This window comes from Ascidiella aspersa, chromosome 7, assembly GCF_963924565.1.
Source record: "Ascidiella aspersa chromosome 7, kaAscAspe10.2, whole genome shotgun sequence".
Lineage (NCBI taxonomy): Eukaryota > Metazoa > Chordata > Ascidiacea > Phlebobranchia > Ascidiidae > Ascidiella > Ascidiella aspersa.
In genome coordinates, this window is record NC_139453.1 from 15555487 (window position 1) to 15570634 (window position 15148).

Genomic DNA, 15148 nt, shown 5'->3' on the forward strand with positions numbered 1-15148 from the left:
TTTCTTGTGCAACCTGAATTTGTTTGGTAAAATTTAGGATCAAGAATTTTAAGCTCCTTTTTTTGCCAATAATAACATTTAATAATGAATATTAGTATTTTTTACATTTTTTAAACTTTGTTTTTATATTAAAAAAATATAGACCATTCTTAGTACTAGTCTATGGTATAATTTTTTCCCAATAATTTTGTCATATTATGTTTATTTTGCCTTTACTTATTGTGTGATAGCGTTTTGTGCTGTGTAGCTTCTGGTCCACAGAATGCAGACTGGTCAGAAATATATAAAATTAAAATTCTGGTGACATTGTATAACTATCACTGGTAGATTTTGAAAAAAATTGCTGCCCAAATAAAGAAATTTAAACGCAGCCAGGATACATTTTAAAGTCTTTGTTGTTAGCATCTAGGGCAATTGCAAGCATAAAACAAAACAGTAAGAGTCAAATAAATATAATAATTAACAAAAATCTTGAAAATATTAATCACTAATTTACCTGTAAATATTCATGAGCAGCCAAGTTCATGAGGAATATCTTTAAAGTGTACCCTTCTTCAAATCCCACCTTGAACTTTTAATCAAGCCTTTAGTCGAGATCTTCAGTAATGAATTTTCAAGTGTTCATTTGGGGTTTTATGCACACCCAAGGTATTTACGCTGGCATGATACAAAGATCAAGATTTGCATTAAAATTGTCTAAAAAGTTTGGGTGTTCACTCGCCGTAGAATGCAATTGGGCGCTGGTCTAGAATCCTACCACATTGATTAAATCAACGCACAATATTTGGGTTAGGGTGCGAGTTAGCGTTTGGGTGGGTCAAGTATTATTATATCTATTATTTAATACTTGACCCACCCTAATCCAAAATGCTAACCCGCACCCTAACCCAAATATTGTGCACTGTGGTAGGATTCTAGACCAGTGCCTGCAATTGTCCACAGAGGTAATAGAGCTTGTTTTTCTATGTTAGATGAAAATTAGTGGAGGCTTTGAAGTCATTTATTCAGTAAATTATTTTGTTTCCTACTTAAAATAAAAGTTATAAATAAAACTACAAATACAGCTTAGACTATTTAACCTGAAAATATATTTGATAACAAAGCCTAATCTTTTTATGTAACCCTAATCTTCATGGTTTAAGGAAAACAACCTAAATATCTAACAAGCACTCTAGCGCTGAGCTGCCAAAACTTATTTTGAATTCCAATGTCCTGATAGCAAATGTTCAAACTGGACTGTGATGTCATCCGCATATTGGCCAATCACGAGTTTACGCGCCGTTCGAAATCCGCCAAAAAAAAGCAGCAGGGAGCGACATTCTTGTCTATCCAGGAAACTGCGTCTGTAGCGGTCGCTGCGCTAAGTACTTTTTCATGCGATTTGTTTCATGTAAAGACAATGTTACTAAAATGCTATCTTAAATTAAGTCACATCTCTATTTTATGTAAGCATAACTAAGTATACTTCTTTACATTTTCTAAAAAAGTTAATCAAAACACATTACAGAAAAAAACAAATATTTTGTACATAGGCTACATAATCCCGACGCATTCCTTAAAAGAGAGCATTTCTATTTAACGAAAATTAAAACTTGGAAAGTTAGTTTTGACGTCGGTAAACAACGTTTTTTATACGACACGTATGACATTTTGATTCGATTGTACTTCAGCTCAGTCGAAAAAACTGTGTATCACACGGAAATTCGTCTAAAATCAGTTACCTTCAACGTAAGTAGGCTAATTGATGTTGTTTCTACCTCACGTTTAACGTTTTAATAGGGTTCCTTTGACGTTTGTAACAACGCTAAACAATATTAATGAAATGTTTTAATTTATGTATAAAATAGTCTAAAACAAGTTGACCTCGATGTCAGGTATATACCTTGTTGTATACGTCACGTTTAACGTTTTAATCCGGTTGCATTGTGGTTTGCCGTAACCTTCGAAATGACTACGATCATTCAAGATGTTGCAAATTTGGTCGCGTTTTAGTTTATCGTAATGTCAAGAAATAAAGTTATTGGAACTTTTGAAAATAGCATTTAAAATGGTTTCAAATAAGTTATCTTCAGCGACAGTTATCATTGCTTTTTGCATATGGGCCACGTATGATGTTTTGAATTGGTTATATTGAAGATTGTAATAACGTTGAAAAATAACGTTATATTAACGTTAAAAATGACGTATAAAATAGTCTAATTCTAAACACAAGTAAGCTTCGATGTCAGTATTTACCGTAGTTTTTACGTCACGTGAAGTTCTAATTAGATTGCATTGTTGTTAGTTACAAACCAAAAAATAACGTTGTTAAAACGCTTAAAATCACGTCCAAAATGCTGTCAAAGAAGTTAGCTTTGACCTTGGAATTCAACGTCATTTATACTTCACGCGTGACGTTGTCAGTTAGTTGGATCTTAGTTTGTCGCAACGTCAAGAAATAACGTTATTAAAACGTTTAAAATTACATCCAAAACGGTCTTAAATAAGTTAGCTTTGACGTCAGAAATCACCGTTGATTGTACGTCACGTATGATTTAATAAATTGGGTCCATTGTGGTTTCTCACGACAACGTATGAAATGAAATCAAGTTTACTTTGACGTGATTAATTAACGTTGCATGTACGTCACCTATGACGTTCTAAATTGGTTACATTAAGGTTGGCAATAAGGTTGAGAAATGACGTTATTAAAACGTTAGAAATGATGTATAAAATAGTCATAAAAAAATTATCCTTGTTACAAAAGGTAACGTTGTTGTTTCGTCACGTTTTACGTTTTAATTATATAACATTGTAGTTAGTCAAAACGGTAAAATGACGTTATTATAACGCTTAAAATGGCGTCCTGGTCTCCAAGAAATTAGCTTTGATGTCAGAATTTAATGTTGTTTGTACGTCACGTATCACGTTGTAAATTAGTTACATCAATGGTGGTCACAAAGTTTAAAAATAATGTTAGCAAAATGTTCGCTCTGACGTACAAAATAGCCTAAAACAAGTTATTAGCCTCGAAGTAAGTAATTAACCTTGTTCGTACGTCACCTTTGACGTTATAATCAGGTTACATTGTGGTGCGCCACGATATTTTTAAAGAATACCATTGAATTGAAAAAAAAAAAAAAGACGTTAGTTTTGACGTCAGTAAACAACGTTTTTAGTACGTGATTTATGACGTTTTAAAATAAGTTGTATTTGGTTTGTTTCAACGTTACGAAAGAACGTTAATCAAACGTTTGAAGTTACGTTAAAATTTGTCTATAACAAGTTAATTGTGACGTCAGAAATGAACGTGAATTCTACGTCACGTATGACGTTCTAAGCTGGTTGCGTTATAGTTTTACGGAACGTTAAATATACAGCGTTAATTAAACGTGTAAAAGACGTCTAAACCGGTCTAAAAATGTTAGATTTTACGTCAGTAATAAACGTTATTTGCATGTCACCTATGACGTTGTAAATTTGTTTCATTGTGGTTCGTCGCAACGTTAAAAAATAACGTTCAACAAACGTTCAAAGTGACGTCCAAAATGATGTAAAACATGTTAAGATCGACGTCTGTAATCAACGTTGTTTATACGTTACAAATGACGTTGAAATTTGGTCGCATTGCGGTTTTTCTTAACGTTAATTTTGACGTTAGTGCAACGTTTTACATTACGTTTTGATAACACGGCCTCGACGTATTTTCTTAACGTTCGTTTGGACACATTCCCACAACGTTTACTTAGTTTAAAAAAAAGATCCGAACGTCGAAAAAACGTTGTGTGTTAGCTGGGTTAAGGTTGATATTATTAGGGGAGTTAGTGTTGTAGACCACTTGTAAAATGTTTTATAGTCCTGATTCTGGTCATTTAGGTCTAATTCCGAGGGTTAATACCTTGTTCCGATTTAGACAGTAATAAGACTATTAGGTATTAGTCCTATTTTTGCCCTATTCCGAGGTTGATGTTGTTCTTATTTCGATTTTACGGCTGAAGCCCTCTAATTTTACCCAAGAATTAAGAACTGAAGAATAACAGAATCACTATTATTTGACGTAGTAAGCAAGTAGTGGGGGATTGCGGCAGACTGTTGCCGCGGGCCACATTATTATGTAAAACCAGAAACTGTCTGCGGGCCGCTAAAAATCCCATCGGGACCCGGCCCGCGGGCCGTGTGTTGCCCGCCCCTCTACTAGACGATGGTGTAAATTAGGGTCCCCAGTTTAAATAGTTATTCGTGATTATAAACTTGAGCTTTTTATTAAACAGAAAGTAATTCATTGTTGATTGGCTCCAACGTTTTTTTATTGTTTTGTAATTCTTAATAAAATGTTTCTTTTACTGCAGATAAGCTGGTCGGATTTATCGACTTAATTCGCCCAACATTGCAAGGTCGGTGTCATTACAAAACGACGTTATCGCACACTTTTTAACCATTTAACTATGCAACAACCGCTAAGCCTTACAAAGCTTTCTTTTATCTTCCTAATAATTTCAGTTTACTAGTTTTATGAATAAAAACGTTTAACCAATACGTTTTATTTATACAGCAAACTGCTTTTCCGTGTTTTCCGATTCCTGGACTCCATCATTCGTAGTAATTTGTCCACCCAATTGTATAAATCAATACAAGGCGGATCTATGGGGCAGCAGGCTTTACACAAATTCTTCGAGCATTTGTAGATCTGCGATCCACGATGGAAAGATTTCAAGTAAGCCGTTAATGTTATCAGGCAAGCGACTAAGAAGATTACTAGCCATTCCAAATATTACCAGAGGCGGTTCCAGGGGGCCACGTGGCCACGTGGCCATGACCCTATGGTTAGACATTTTTGCCTACCTAATTTAACAAAGTAAACACCAGTTTGTTTCGCGCTCCGTGAGAATCCGAATTATGTTTCTAGTGGATCATATTCCATTTTGATAAACTGTATAGTCTAAATGCCAAAAAAATGCGTCACCGCACTTTCGAAAACAAAGGTTTTGTCAACATATTTCGCTTGGCGCGAATCAACAACATTTTTCAATAATGTAGCGGTTATATTGAAAGTAATCCCTCTGCTTTGTCGATGCTGTTTGGGCTATAACAAGAAAATGGTTGTTCGAAGGCCTGCGGAGTCGGTTTAAAATTACTTAAGTCCCGGCCTATGAAATAGAGCCGAGTACGATTGGCCAGTATATAGATGGATAACTAAATAAAGTATATCGAGTAGTTTTACTCGAGTTTAAAATCCCGCCAATTAAACCGGTTTCCTCGGGTTTCAAATCCGATCCGACTCCATAGCCCTGGTTGTGCCTTTTTTATGTACGAATGCTTCCCACACACTATTTAACGTCATTGCTTTTATTCAGATGCTGGTGGATATGTTTTAGTTAGCAAGTTTGCTAGACAGACATACTTCCCAGGAACATACCAGAACGGTATAATATCGCGCAGCGACATGCAGATGCAGTTCTCCTATATTCTACAATTTGTTGACTTTCAATTTGGAAACCAACAGCGAACGCGCCAAAATGTCTTTTCCATGCCTTCCTCAAAAGTGCGGATCGAAAGTCCGAAAATTCAAAGAAAAAACGGAAAGGACAAGATTTAGCACATGTGTGTTTTTATTTTTGTATACCTACTGTATCCATATTTCTATTTATTGTCTGTGCCATCCTTGTCTTGAATGTTTTGTTTGGTAAACCATAAAATAAATGATATGTGGATTTATTTATAGATGCGTATCATCTACGTTTTTCCCTGTTGAGCTGGTTACTAAATAGTCTAACAAGCCTTTTAGCGATTAAGTTACATATTTTTTTAGATTGCAAGAAAAACATAAAATTTTGCCTAATTGCCCTTTAGGAAATTAAAATCTCAAGGGAATTCAATGTCCAATTCCTTACGAACATTTCGCTAAACTTCTCAAGTAAATCACATCACGCTGTTAAACTTTTTAAAATCTATTGACTTGACCCCCAAATAAGAAATATGATCTTAGCAGGGGTGAATTCCGTATTTTGTTTGTGAGACCACGGGAACAACATGACGCTTTAAAATAAATGTCGTGCGCAAATCTGCAACTAAACCAAGAATAAAAGCATTTAACGATAGGGCGACAAAAGCCTTAGCTGAGCCTATGGATGTTAGTAAACTGTCAACTTTGTGTAAAGTTAAACAAGTTTCGCTCAAAGCGATGTAAACGATCTCAGGGATCGAGTTTGTTTTCTTTTTGGAGAATATGAAGTTCTATGTTTAGAAATATGTCATTCTGTGTTGCTACACTTTGGTAAAACGTGTAGCAAACATATAAATATATAAAAAGTACTAGTTTTATAGCCTCGGGCAAATCATTTGTCTGATTATCGGTTTGACGTAGACTCGCTTTCTAAAGAAATAACTGATTTAGTCAGCGGTAACACCAAAGCACGATTCTGCAGCAGCACATTGATATAATATAATTTTAGTTTGGAAAAATGTCGGCCAAGCAACATTCTTGTGTTACGTTGTTGTATTTGTTGTCATTTGCAATCTGCGTTAAGTGCCAGTCATCGCTTGTAGGTGAGATTTTTTAAATGTAAACTACCGGCGTCAATATGTAAGAATAGCTATTGTAAAGCCTGTCTTATAAGTGATATTTGTCCGCATATAAAATAATAATAAAACTATGGAGATAATGACATAATGTGTTGAAATTTGTATTAACATAACCTTAAATTAACCTTTTATTATATACTTTCAGCAAATTGTTACGACCTGGCCACATATTCGTATTGTGTGAACTTATATAGGTTTGGCTGTCCTGAACAATACAATGCATATTGTCGATACACGTGTGGTCTGTGTTCTGTTCCACTCGGAGGTAACGCTTAATTGTTAACATTGTTTTTTTCGTTTTGATTTTCTTTATACATCCTATAATAAAGGCTGTACAATGTGTACATAATTATATGGCAATTATTGGAAACAGAGACATTCAATACTCAACCGGAGATACAAACGACCAGCACATCGAGACCTCTACAGGCAACAACCATAACTAAAGAAACAACAGCGACTACCGCTACCACTGCAACCACAGAAGAAACGCTTGAACCACGATTAATGGGACTTCGTGTTGAAAATATCGAGTCTCTGTTTTACAACTTTAAATCAACAGTCGAACAGAGGCTTGTCAATATAAGTTTGATCATAAATTCCCTAACCGGTGAGGAATTTGTTTTTACATAGACGTATCGATATGCGGCGATAAAATTTAAACAAATAAGCCTCTATTATATTATTTATTGATCAAGAGATTTTCCTGTGCGAAATAGGTTGAGGTGACTTGTACGAAAGTAGTTAGTTTTCACGCGTTGGCATCCAACTAGGAATATTTACTTTCGCAGAGTGCTTGCGCTGCAGCAGGTGAAAGTAGAACAATTTTCTTACCAGAACGCATGAAAGCTATTATAAATGATGTCACAATAAACGAACCTCATAGTGCATGCAACTTTAAAAGTGTTTTGCTTAGCGTTCGATGTCGTGCACCAATATATGAATTCAAATTTAAACAAGGCAAAATAGTTTAGGGACATGGCCTGTTAACAACAGAACATATTTTCACCGGAACTTTTTACCGGTAATAATTGTTTTATCGAACGCAGTTCCAAGCCGCTCTGGCCTATTTTCGCCACTGTGCTACAGTCGTTAAATGCACACAAGCTGCATCAATGTAAACTACTGTGTTGCTTTTGAAGATTTCACATTTTAGCATTGCTATCAAAATAAATATTAAACTTATAAAATTGGTGAATGCGTTCTATTCTGGTCAATATTTCACATAGTAAACACCAAAAAAAACTAACCCAATAGAAAGGTAATATTAAACATTGTGTTTGAATAATCCCATTTTACTAAAATGTATTCAAACAAGTCATTTTCATAAATGGGTTGAAGTCAAAAGATTTAAATTAAATCAAGTCCTTTGAAAACATTCAAACGCTGTCAATCGTTCTTAGGCCTAATAAAAGGTTTTTTGGCAGTAGCAAGGTTGCGTGAGGCTATATGTAAACCCAAAACTAAAAGTTTCCCTAACCGACCTGTCCATTTCCGTTTTTCCAATTGATCTGGTTAAAAAGCTTAATGAATTTTGTTAATATTATTTATATATATAAATAATATTAACAAAATTCATTAAGCTTTTTTTTAAGCTTTTAATATATATATTGAGCTTTATTTGGAACTATTTGACTTAATTCAAATTGACGACATAATTCAAATTAATAACTTGTTTAAATAGCAACTTTTCAGAAAGACAGTTTCTTGAAAGAGTGCGGAACCCATATTTGACCAGGACTATATAATACAACAGTCAACATTTTTCCTTTTGTTTAGTTTTGTAGCCCTTTTCCCTACGAGTATCTCTACTTTAGGTGCTCCTGGGGTAAGCGAAAGTTACGTTCAAGAGATTGTACAATCTTCAGTAGAAAACATCAAGAACGACATTGTACAGCTTAAAGGTACGCAACTCGTGTCTTAATTCATTGTTTCTCAGCCTTTTATGGCTAGCGTCACCCCTAAGAAATACTAAACAGATTGTGGCACCCCTACAAGATTTTTCCGTGAGTTAATTCACTGGAATGTCGCAATAAACGGAACTATATAGACTATAGAGCATCACACATCAACTCTATACAAATTAGGAAACAATAATTTGAATTATTCCACTCTAATCTTACACAAAAGGTTGTAAGAGTTATGCAAAAATTAGATTTTTTAGATTTTTAGATTCTCAAACATCTCTCGGCACCCTTGTGCATTAGAAATGGCAACCCGGTTAAGAACCACTGCTCTAGTCTATAGTACAACTTCCTCGACAGAGGCATTATATATCTGTATTAGCTGTTGTCACACGGATAACTCACAAATACTTATTTTTGATTTCACTCTACTTAGGTGTAAAATGTTAATAATGCATTTTTATCCATATGCTTTTTATTTTAGCTCGTCCGATCTACAACGCTACATTTACGTTGAAGGCAAGTCACGTCAGCCTTCTGGTTGATGCCAAGCTCAATCCAATTCATAGGCAGCTTGCAGACATAAGATGTGTGTTGTTTAACCCTTTTCCTTTTTTTAAATATGTAATTAGTCATTATACAATCCTTAAGATTAACATTATATCAAACAAATTAGTTTAAAATCACAATGCACGTTTATAGTTATATCCAGAGGCAGATCCAGGGTTTTTGTTAGGGAGGCACATAAAAAAGAGATGGCGTTGCAAAGTTACGTCAAAACGTGACGTTAATATAGTTACACCAAAACACAGGTTACGTCAAAACGTGGTCTGTTAAACAAGTAACTTAAGAAAACCTTACAGGGTTTTATAGTGTTAAAGTTTTACGTTCAAGAGATTATACTTGCAAGACAAAGAACACATTTAAAAAGATGTAAATAGCCTATGTTACCAATTCGCACAAATCGCAAACAATTTACTTTAATCAGGTCATTTTGGTAAAGATGTGTAACGTCGTTAGACTATTATCATATAAAAAACAAATAGATTTGAAAGGCGCGGTAAATTTTATCATGTGTAATAAGCGTAAAAGTGTTTGGTTGAAAACTAACCGTTATTTTCAAACCAAGGACATTGTACAAACACAATTTAGAGAACAAATACGTTTACGTAAATTAAATAGGCAAAAAATACGGCATGTGGGTGGGTGATGTATGGCTTCGAGCCTTCTGGATCAGTCCCTGGTTGTTACCTCACCAACTTAAGTAAGATAAATTTTTAGTTTCCGTTGCTGGAATTACGACTCCCTACTCAGAAAATACAATAAAAATGTACTCTTTTTTTTTCAGCAACTTTAAAAGATTTGAGGAGTTTGATAATTCCAACTGTGGAAGGTAATAAAGTAAAACATATAGCCTATGTTTGTTATCACCGGTCTATTTCCTGTTTCATCTAATATTGATTTTTTTAAAACTAACATTAATTAATTATTATTATTGATGATTTCCTTAGACTGCTTAGACTTAGAGCATTGGTTCTTAACTCTTCCAAACACACCAGACCCAAATATATTCTTCTTGCTTTGGTCTGGCCCACTGCGTTGTAGTGAAATATTAATATTATAAAAAACAACTTAACTGTCGACCACTAGAAGGAATGCGCTCCTAAATCAAATCTAAATACATATGTTGTTCATGCAAAAGCTGCTAAAATATAATTCCAGAACTGCCAAAAAAATGTGTTTATCTGCTTTAAATTGGCAAATTGGTCGGTGTTTAAAGGATCCATGACTCATTGGTTATGCCTATAGTTTAAATATATGGCCACAAAGAAACAATTACTCTTTCAAGGGACTGTAGTCCTATTGTAGATACGTTGAACATTTGCGTAAGCGAGAATAAGGAATAATATTATGATTAGGCTTGCATGATTCCATATTATTCGAGTCTGTGTAAAACAGAAAATCACGATAAATTGTTGGATTTAATTTGACAACACTCAGTTATAAGTAGCAAAATATTTTTCTCGTAAGCCGATACGGGATATTCCTTAGCAGAATCGTTCTGTGTGATGAACAGTAAGTACAGTGGGCTTGTGAAACTAATTAACCGTTCCCATTTTAAAAATCCTCTGCATACAACATATTTTAAACTCTTTTTTTATACATATTAATACAGCCGGGCATACTATTTGCGATTGTGTTAATAACAGTTGCCTAGGAATTTTTATATGTTTTCTAAGAGTGTAATTTGCATCAAAAGATACAAGGCTATTCGCTATATTTGTTGATATTGTTACAGCTGCTTGCAATTCAAACGGCGAATTAAGCTATTCGCAAAAGTTTATCGCGAGTTGTCCAACCAATTGCAACCTGGCTCCTTATTCTGTTTGGGGAACTGGGACGTACACAGCTGACTCGAATATATGCGCATCGGCGATCCACGACGGTCTTATCGATGGTGAGTATATATAAAGAGAGAGATGGTGGGCATATTCATTTTTTATAACACTAAACCTTAAAGAAACACGTGCTAACGCTTTGATTTATAGGAATCAAATTCCGATTTAACTTTTTTATACACTTATTCACTTTTGTGAAAAACAAGAAGCGTAAACACCATTCCTTTGCATTAGACCTATTATTGCCTTTTTTGCAGCGTATGGTGGACAAGTGATGGTTGTAAGAATCGCAGGACGATTGAACTACTACGGAAGCAACAAAAACAACATCAGCAGTACAAATTCAAACGAGAACAAAGTGTCAATTCGCTTCGAGTTGCCATAAACTTTATCGATTTTCTTGTTAACAATGCTTATAATGTAGCGTGTCGTTCATTTATTGTATTTGCGACTATCGATTTGCGTCTCGTTGTGGACATTCTCATTGTGGTTCATTTAAGGCCACGTCTCTCAACTGTATATTTGCCAATTTTAACTACGTAAATGCAAAAGAAGTTGCGCCCATATGATTTTTTTGTTATATTATGTCTTTAGCCCCATCTAACCCACAGAAATAAAATTTCATGTCGAAGGTCGGAACTTGAAGTCGGTTAATTTTGCTGAAGTTGGATTCGGGACTACCTTAGACAACCCGAGTCCCATGTCCGACGAGTGCGATACCAAATTTCGAAACTAATAGGAGCGAAACTGTAAATTGTAACGATGGAGTAGCATTTTGAAAAAATGTTTTCAATATGGTGGAATATTTTGTCAAAATGTATTGTGGGTGGATGAATTTCATATCAGCCCTGCGAGTGGAATATTCATGCATTTTAGTTACGTAAATGGGTGAAACACAAACTGTCATTCGGAGCCGCACTCAGGACTCGACAAAATTTCACATTGGCCGGACGTTAGGGCGTTTCTTTTTGTGTGGTGTTACTTCTAAAGTAAAACGTTTGTCACATTAATCAGGATAAAAGCATTTTTTGCATTTTGCGTTTCCTCGATTCCAGATGAAAATTTACAGATATGTTCGTAAACTTACCTGAGATTAAAAGAGTATAGCTTGATGTTGGGATTTTCGCAGCATCCAGTTCGATTAAAGTTGACTTTGGAATAAATTTATTTTTAAAAATGTGTCTTATTTTCAAATTATAAGCTTAAAGAAAGTTATATCATAGCAAAATTGATAGCGTAAAACAGTGTTTCTTAATCAGGTGAATGGTTCACCCCAGGATGAATAAAATTTTTGCAGGGGTGAACCAATCAAAACGGTGAAACCGACTATTGAACTGTTGTTTTTTGGTGTTTTTTTGCTTATTGTAATAGTGAATTGGTTTGCACTGAGTGCATAAGTACAAAAAATTGCTGACTGTGTTTTGTGCTTTTGTAGCTTTATATCTCTGGACTCGAGAAATCGTAGATATGCAATGGTGAAACTTAGCTTGAGTTGATCTTAACAAAAATCGAAAAAAACAAGTCATTTTGTGCTGTTATATGGACAAGAAAGTTTTGTCATATCTTGAGACCAGGATGAATGTAATCTGGAGAAAAATGCTAGGGGTGAACAAACCAAAAACAGAATAAGAAGCACTGGCGTAGAGCACTATATACGGGTGGATATCACGAGTTGATTTGGCCTATTCATCACGAATGTTCAGATTTAACTTGTTTTGAAAATTTATGTTTCCTGCTTGATTTCCCATTATGTGTTACATAAAAAGTTTCAGAAACAATCGAACCACAAAGTTTTCAAAACAATCGAACCACATTTAAGTGGTCCACAGTCACCCCCAAAGTTACCGCGCTAGAATTGCTAAAATGTTGGACTTCCACTAACACGATACTGTACGTTTATCTTTAAACACAGAAACCTTGTAGTTTTTATATTAAACAATGGAATTAAGCATCACTAATCTATTTTCCAGTTTTATGTAACTTAAAATGTATTCTTAAAGCCCTACTCTACCCCATTTTTAAAACTGTCATGTAATTTATCACATATATGCAATAAAACATATTTTAACAAATTGTTTAATATGAAAAGCAAAGTATTTTATTCAACAGTGGATAAAGTTCAACACCTGACTCTACAGCCCGTATTCCGCAGATTTATGTAACTAAAATATAACGTGGATATTCAACAATCCACTTATGGGGGTGTCGTATAATTCATTTACCCATATAACATGATTGGAAAATATTCCATCATATGCTATTCCACCTTTAGAGATTCGAGTTTGCGGCAAATATCAGTTTTAAAATTTGGTACTGCGCATGCGCACATCGGACTCTTTTAACGTTGTCTTAGTTAAGTCGTTGAGTCCGACTCCAGCAAAACAAACCGACTCTTCGAGTCCCGATTCCGCAGTCCTGAATTATACTCATCACTATTACAGCCTGCAAACCAAATTGCAACAGAACGTTTTTTGTTCATTATTTTCTAAAGATGCCAGAAACCGTTGAGAATGTAAACGTTTGTCAAGAATGTAAACGTTTGTTAACAAGATGAAAAATTTAAAATGCAGAATATAGGGCCTATACACGAGATTGGTCTCAAATAATAATTAAACTACGGATAATAAAAAAGTCAATTGGACCAAATCGATTAGGCCAGAGGTTTTCAACTTTTTTCTGCTCATGGCCTACTAAATTAGTAAAAAATGGCGTTAGCCCATTAACGTTTAATGAAAAACGCCAAGTTTCAACACACAAAAAAATTAATAAAGCTTGTACATTATTTCAAATGTGTTACGTCGCCCGATACAATGGCGTGGCTTGTGACCGCCCAGGCGAGTAGCTCAATATACAACGTAAGATCAACACAACGAGTAACACATATACTAGGCCTACCATATGTCCTCTTTTAGGAGGATTTGTCCTCTTTTTTCAAGAAAACAGAATGGTCCTCCGAGGACGCTAAAAGAATGCTCAAATGTCCTCTTTTTTCGCATTTCGAGTTAGTTGCTTATACTTTTAACAATAATTTTAGGCGAGACATTGTATTTATTTCAAAAAAATACTGTAGCCATGAAACATGCCGAGTTGCTGTTTAAAACAGGTTTTCCAACAAATTGCCCTATCAGCCCTACCTTCTTGATTGTTATTATAAACATTGCGCCAGAAAAGTGGATAAAAAAGCCCAGTGATAAAGCAAGGTATGAGTTTGTTAGACCTAGCCTACTATCGGTGTTACTGTATCAGTGTTACTGTATAGTAGGCTATGTTCTTATTTCTTACAGAAGCTTGTCTAGTTAGTCAATAACAGTGGTTCTTAACCGGGGGGCGCCAAGCATTTCTTAGGGGGGCGCGAGCTTTAAGTTAAATATTTAATTTTTTTTCAATGATTCTAATGGTTTCGTTTTGGTTGTACACCACTCCTACAGCTCTGTAAAAACTCTGTTTTTGTCAACTTCAACATGGAAATGGCAAAAAATGTTTGCGCTCCGCGCGAATCTTGGGTTTTCTACTTTTGTTCACTTTTTAGGACAAATCTCCTTGAGTACTATTGCATGTTTTCGCATCATCTATGGCAGTGTTTCTTAATCAGGTGAATGGTTCACCCCAGGGTGAACAAAATTTTTGCAGGGGTGAACCAACCAAAAGGGGTGAATAAGGGTAAACCGTCAGAAATGGATGATAGCTTACGAGCAAGGCGGATATTCCGGGTGTTTAACCTGTTCAGTGAACAGGTGAGAAAGAAACAACCTAAGTCATTTTGTGTTATCGTATATAGACGAGATAGTTTTATCATATTATGAGACAAGGATAAATGTAATCTGTAGATAGATGCTAGGGGTGAACAAAGCTAAAAAATTTTAAGAAGCACCGATCTAAAGTATAACGACCCTATGTAATAACAACTTGCTAAATTATCGATATAGGCCTATATACGATGAAAGTCATTCACCTTTCGAACTATTTTTTAATCATATTTTATAAGATAACAGGCTAGTAACAGGGGGACTCAAACTTTTTTGCGCAAATCGATAATGTTTTTGCAATATTGCCGTTGTATTGTGCGTCGTCACATTTTTTGAAACACGATAACGCAATGTTTAATTTTTGCCCTTGACATCACAGTCTTACAACTGTCGAGTAGGCTTACTCACCACACAACACGTTCATCAAAATCAGCTCATGCACGAGCAATTTGTTGTGTGCCCAATGAGGAAAGCCTTCTGAATTTACAGTTTAGCGCCAATTCAATCAATTAAAATCTTTTTTTTTTCGCGCTTCGCG

The 15148-nt window shown here is 35.0% G+C and overlaps 1 protein-coding gene across 1 annotated transcript; it reads left to right on the plus strand.

Annotated features, from left to right (window-relative positions):
• The first annotated feature begins 6370 nt into the window (after positions 1 to 6370).
• Positions 6371 to 12049, plus strand: LOC146138005 (cysteine-rich secretory protein LCCL domain-containing 2-like). Its single transcript, XM_083394133.1, has 8 exons — positions 6371 to 6525; positions 6707 to 6826; positions 6935 to 7171; positions 8379 to 8465; positions 8950 to 9054; positions 9814 to 9858; positions 10765 to 10923; positions 11122 to 12049. Exons 1-8 carry the CDS (start codon positions 6441 to 6443, stop codon positions 11247 to 11249), a joined length of 966 nt encoding a protein of 321 aa, XP_083250259.1. The 5' UTR covers positions 6371 to 6440; the 3' UTR covers positions 11250 to 12049.
• Positions 12050 to 15148: the final 3099 nt, after the last annotated feature.

Bases quoted from the DNA above. Each gene is read 5' to 3' on its own strand.
- LOC146138005 (XM_083394133.1), top strand. From the start codon at position 6,441: ATGTCGGCCAAGCAACATTCTTGTGTTACGTTGTTGTATTTGTTGTCA. The intron at 8,466-8,949 runs GTACGCAACTCG...TTTTTATTTTAG, and splicing joins CGACATTGTACAGCTTAAAG to CTCGTCCGATCTACAACGCT. The intron at 9,859-10,764 runs GTAATAAAGTAA...ATATTGTTACAG, and splicing joins GATAATTCCAACTGTGGAAG to CTGCTTGCAATTCAAACGGC.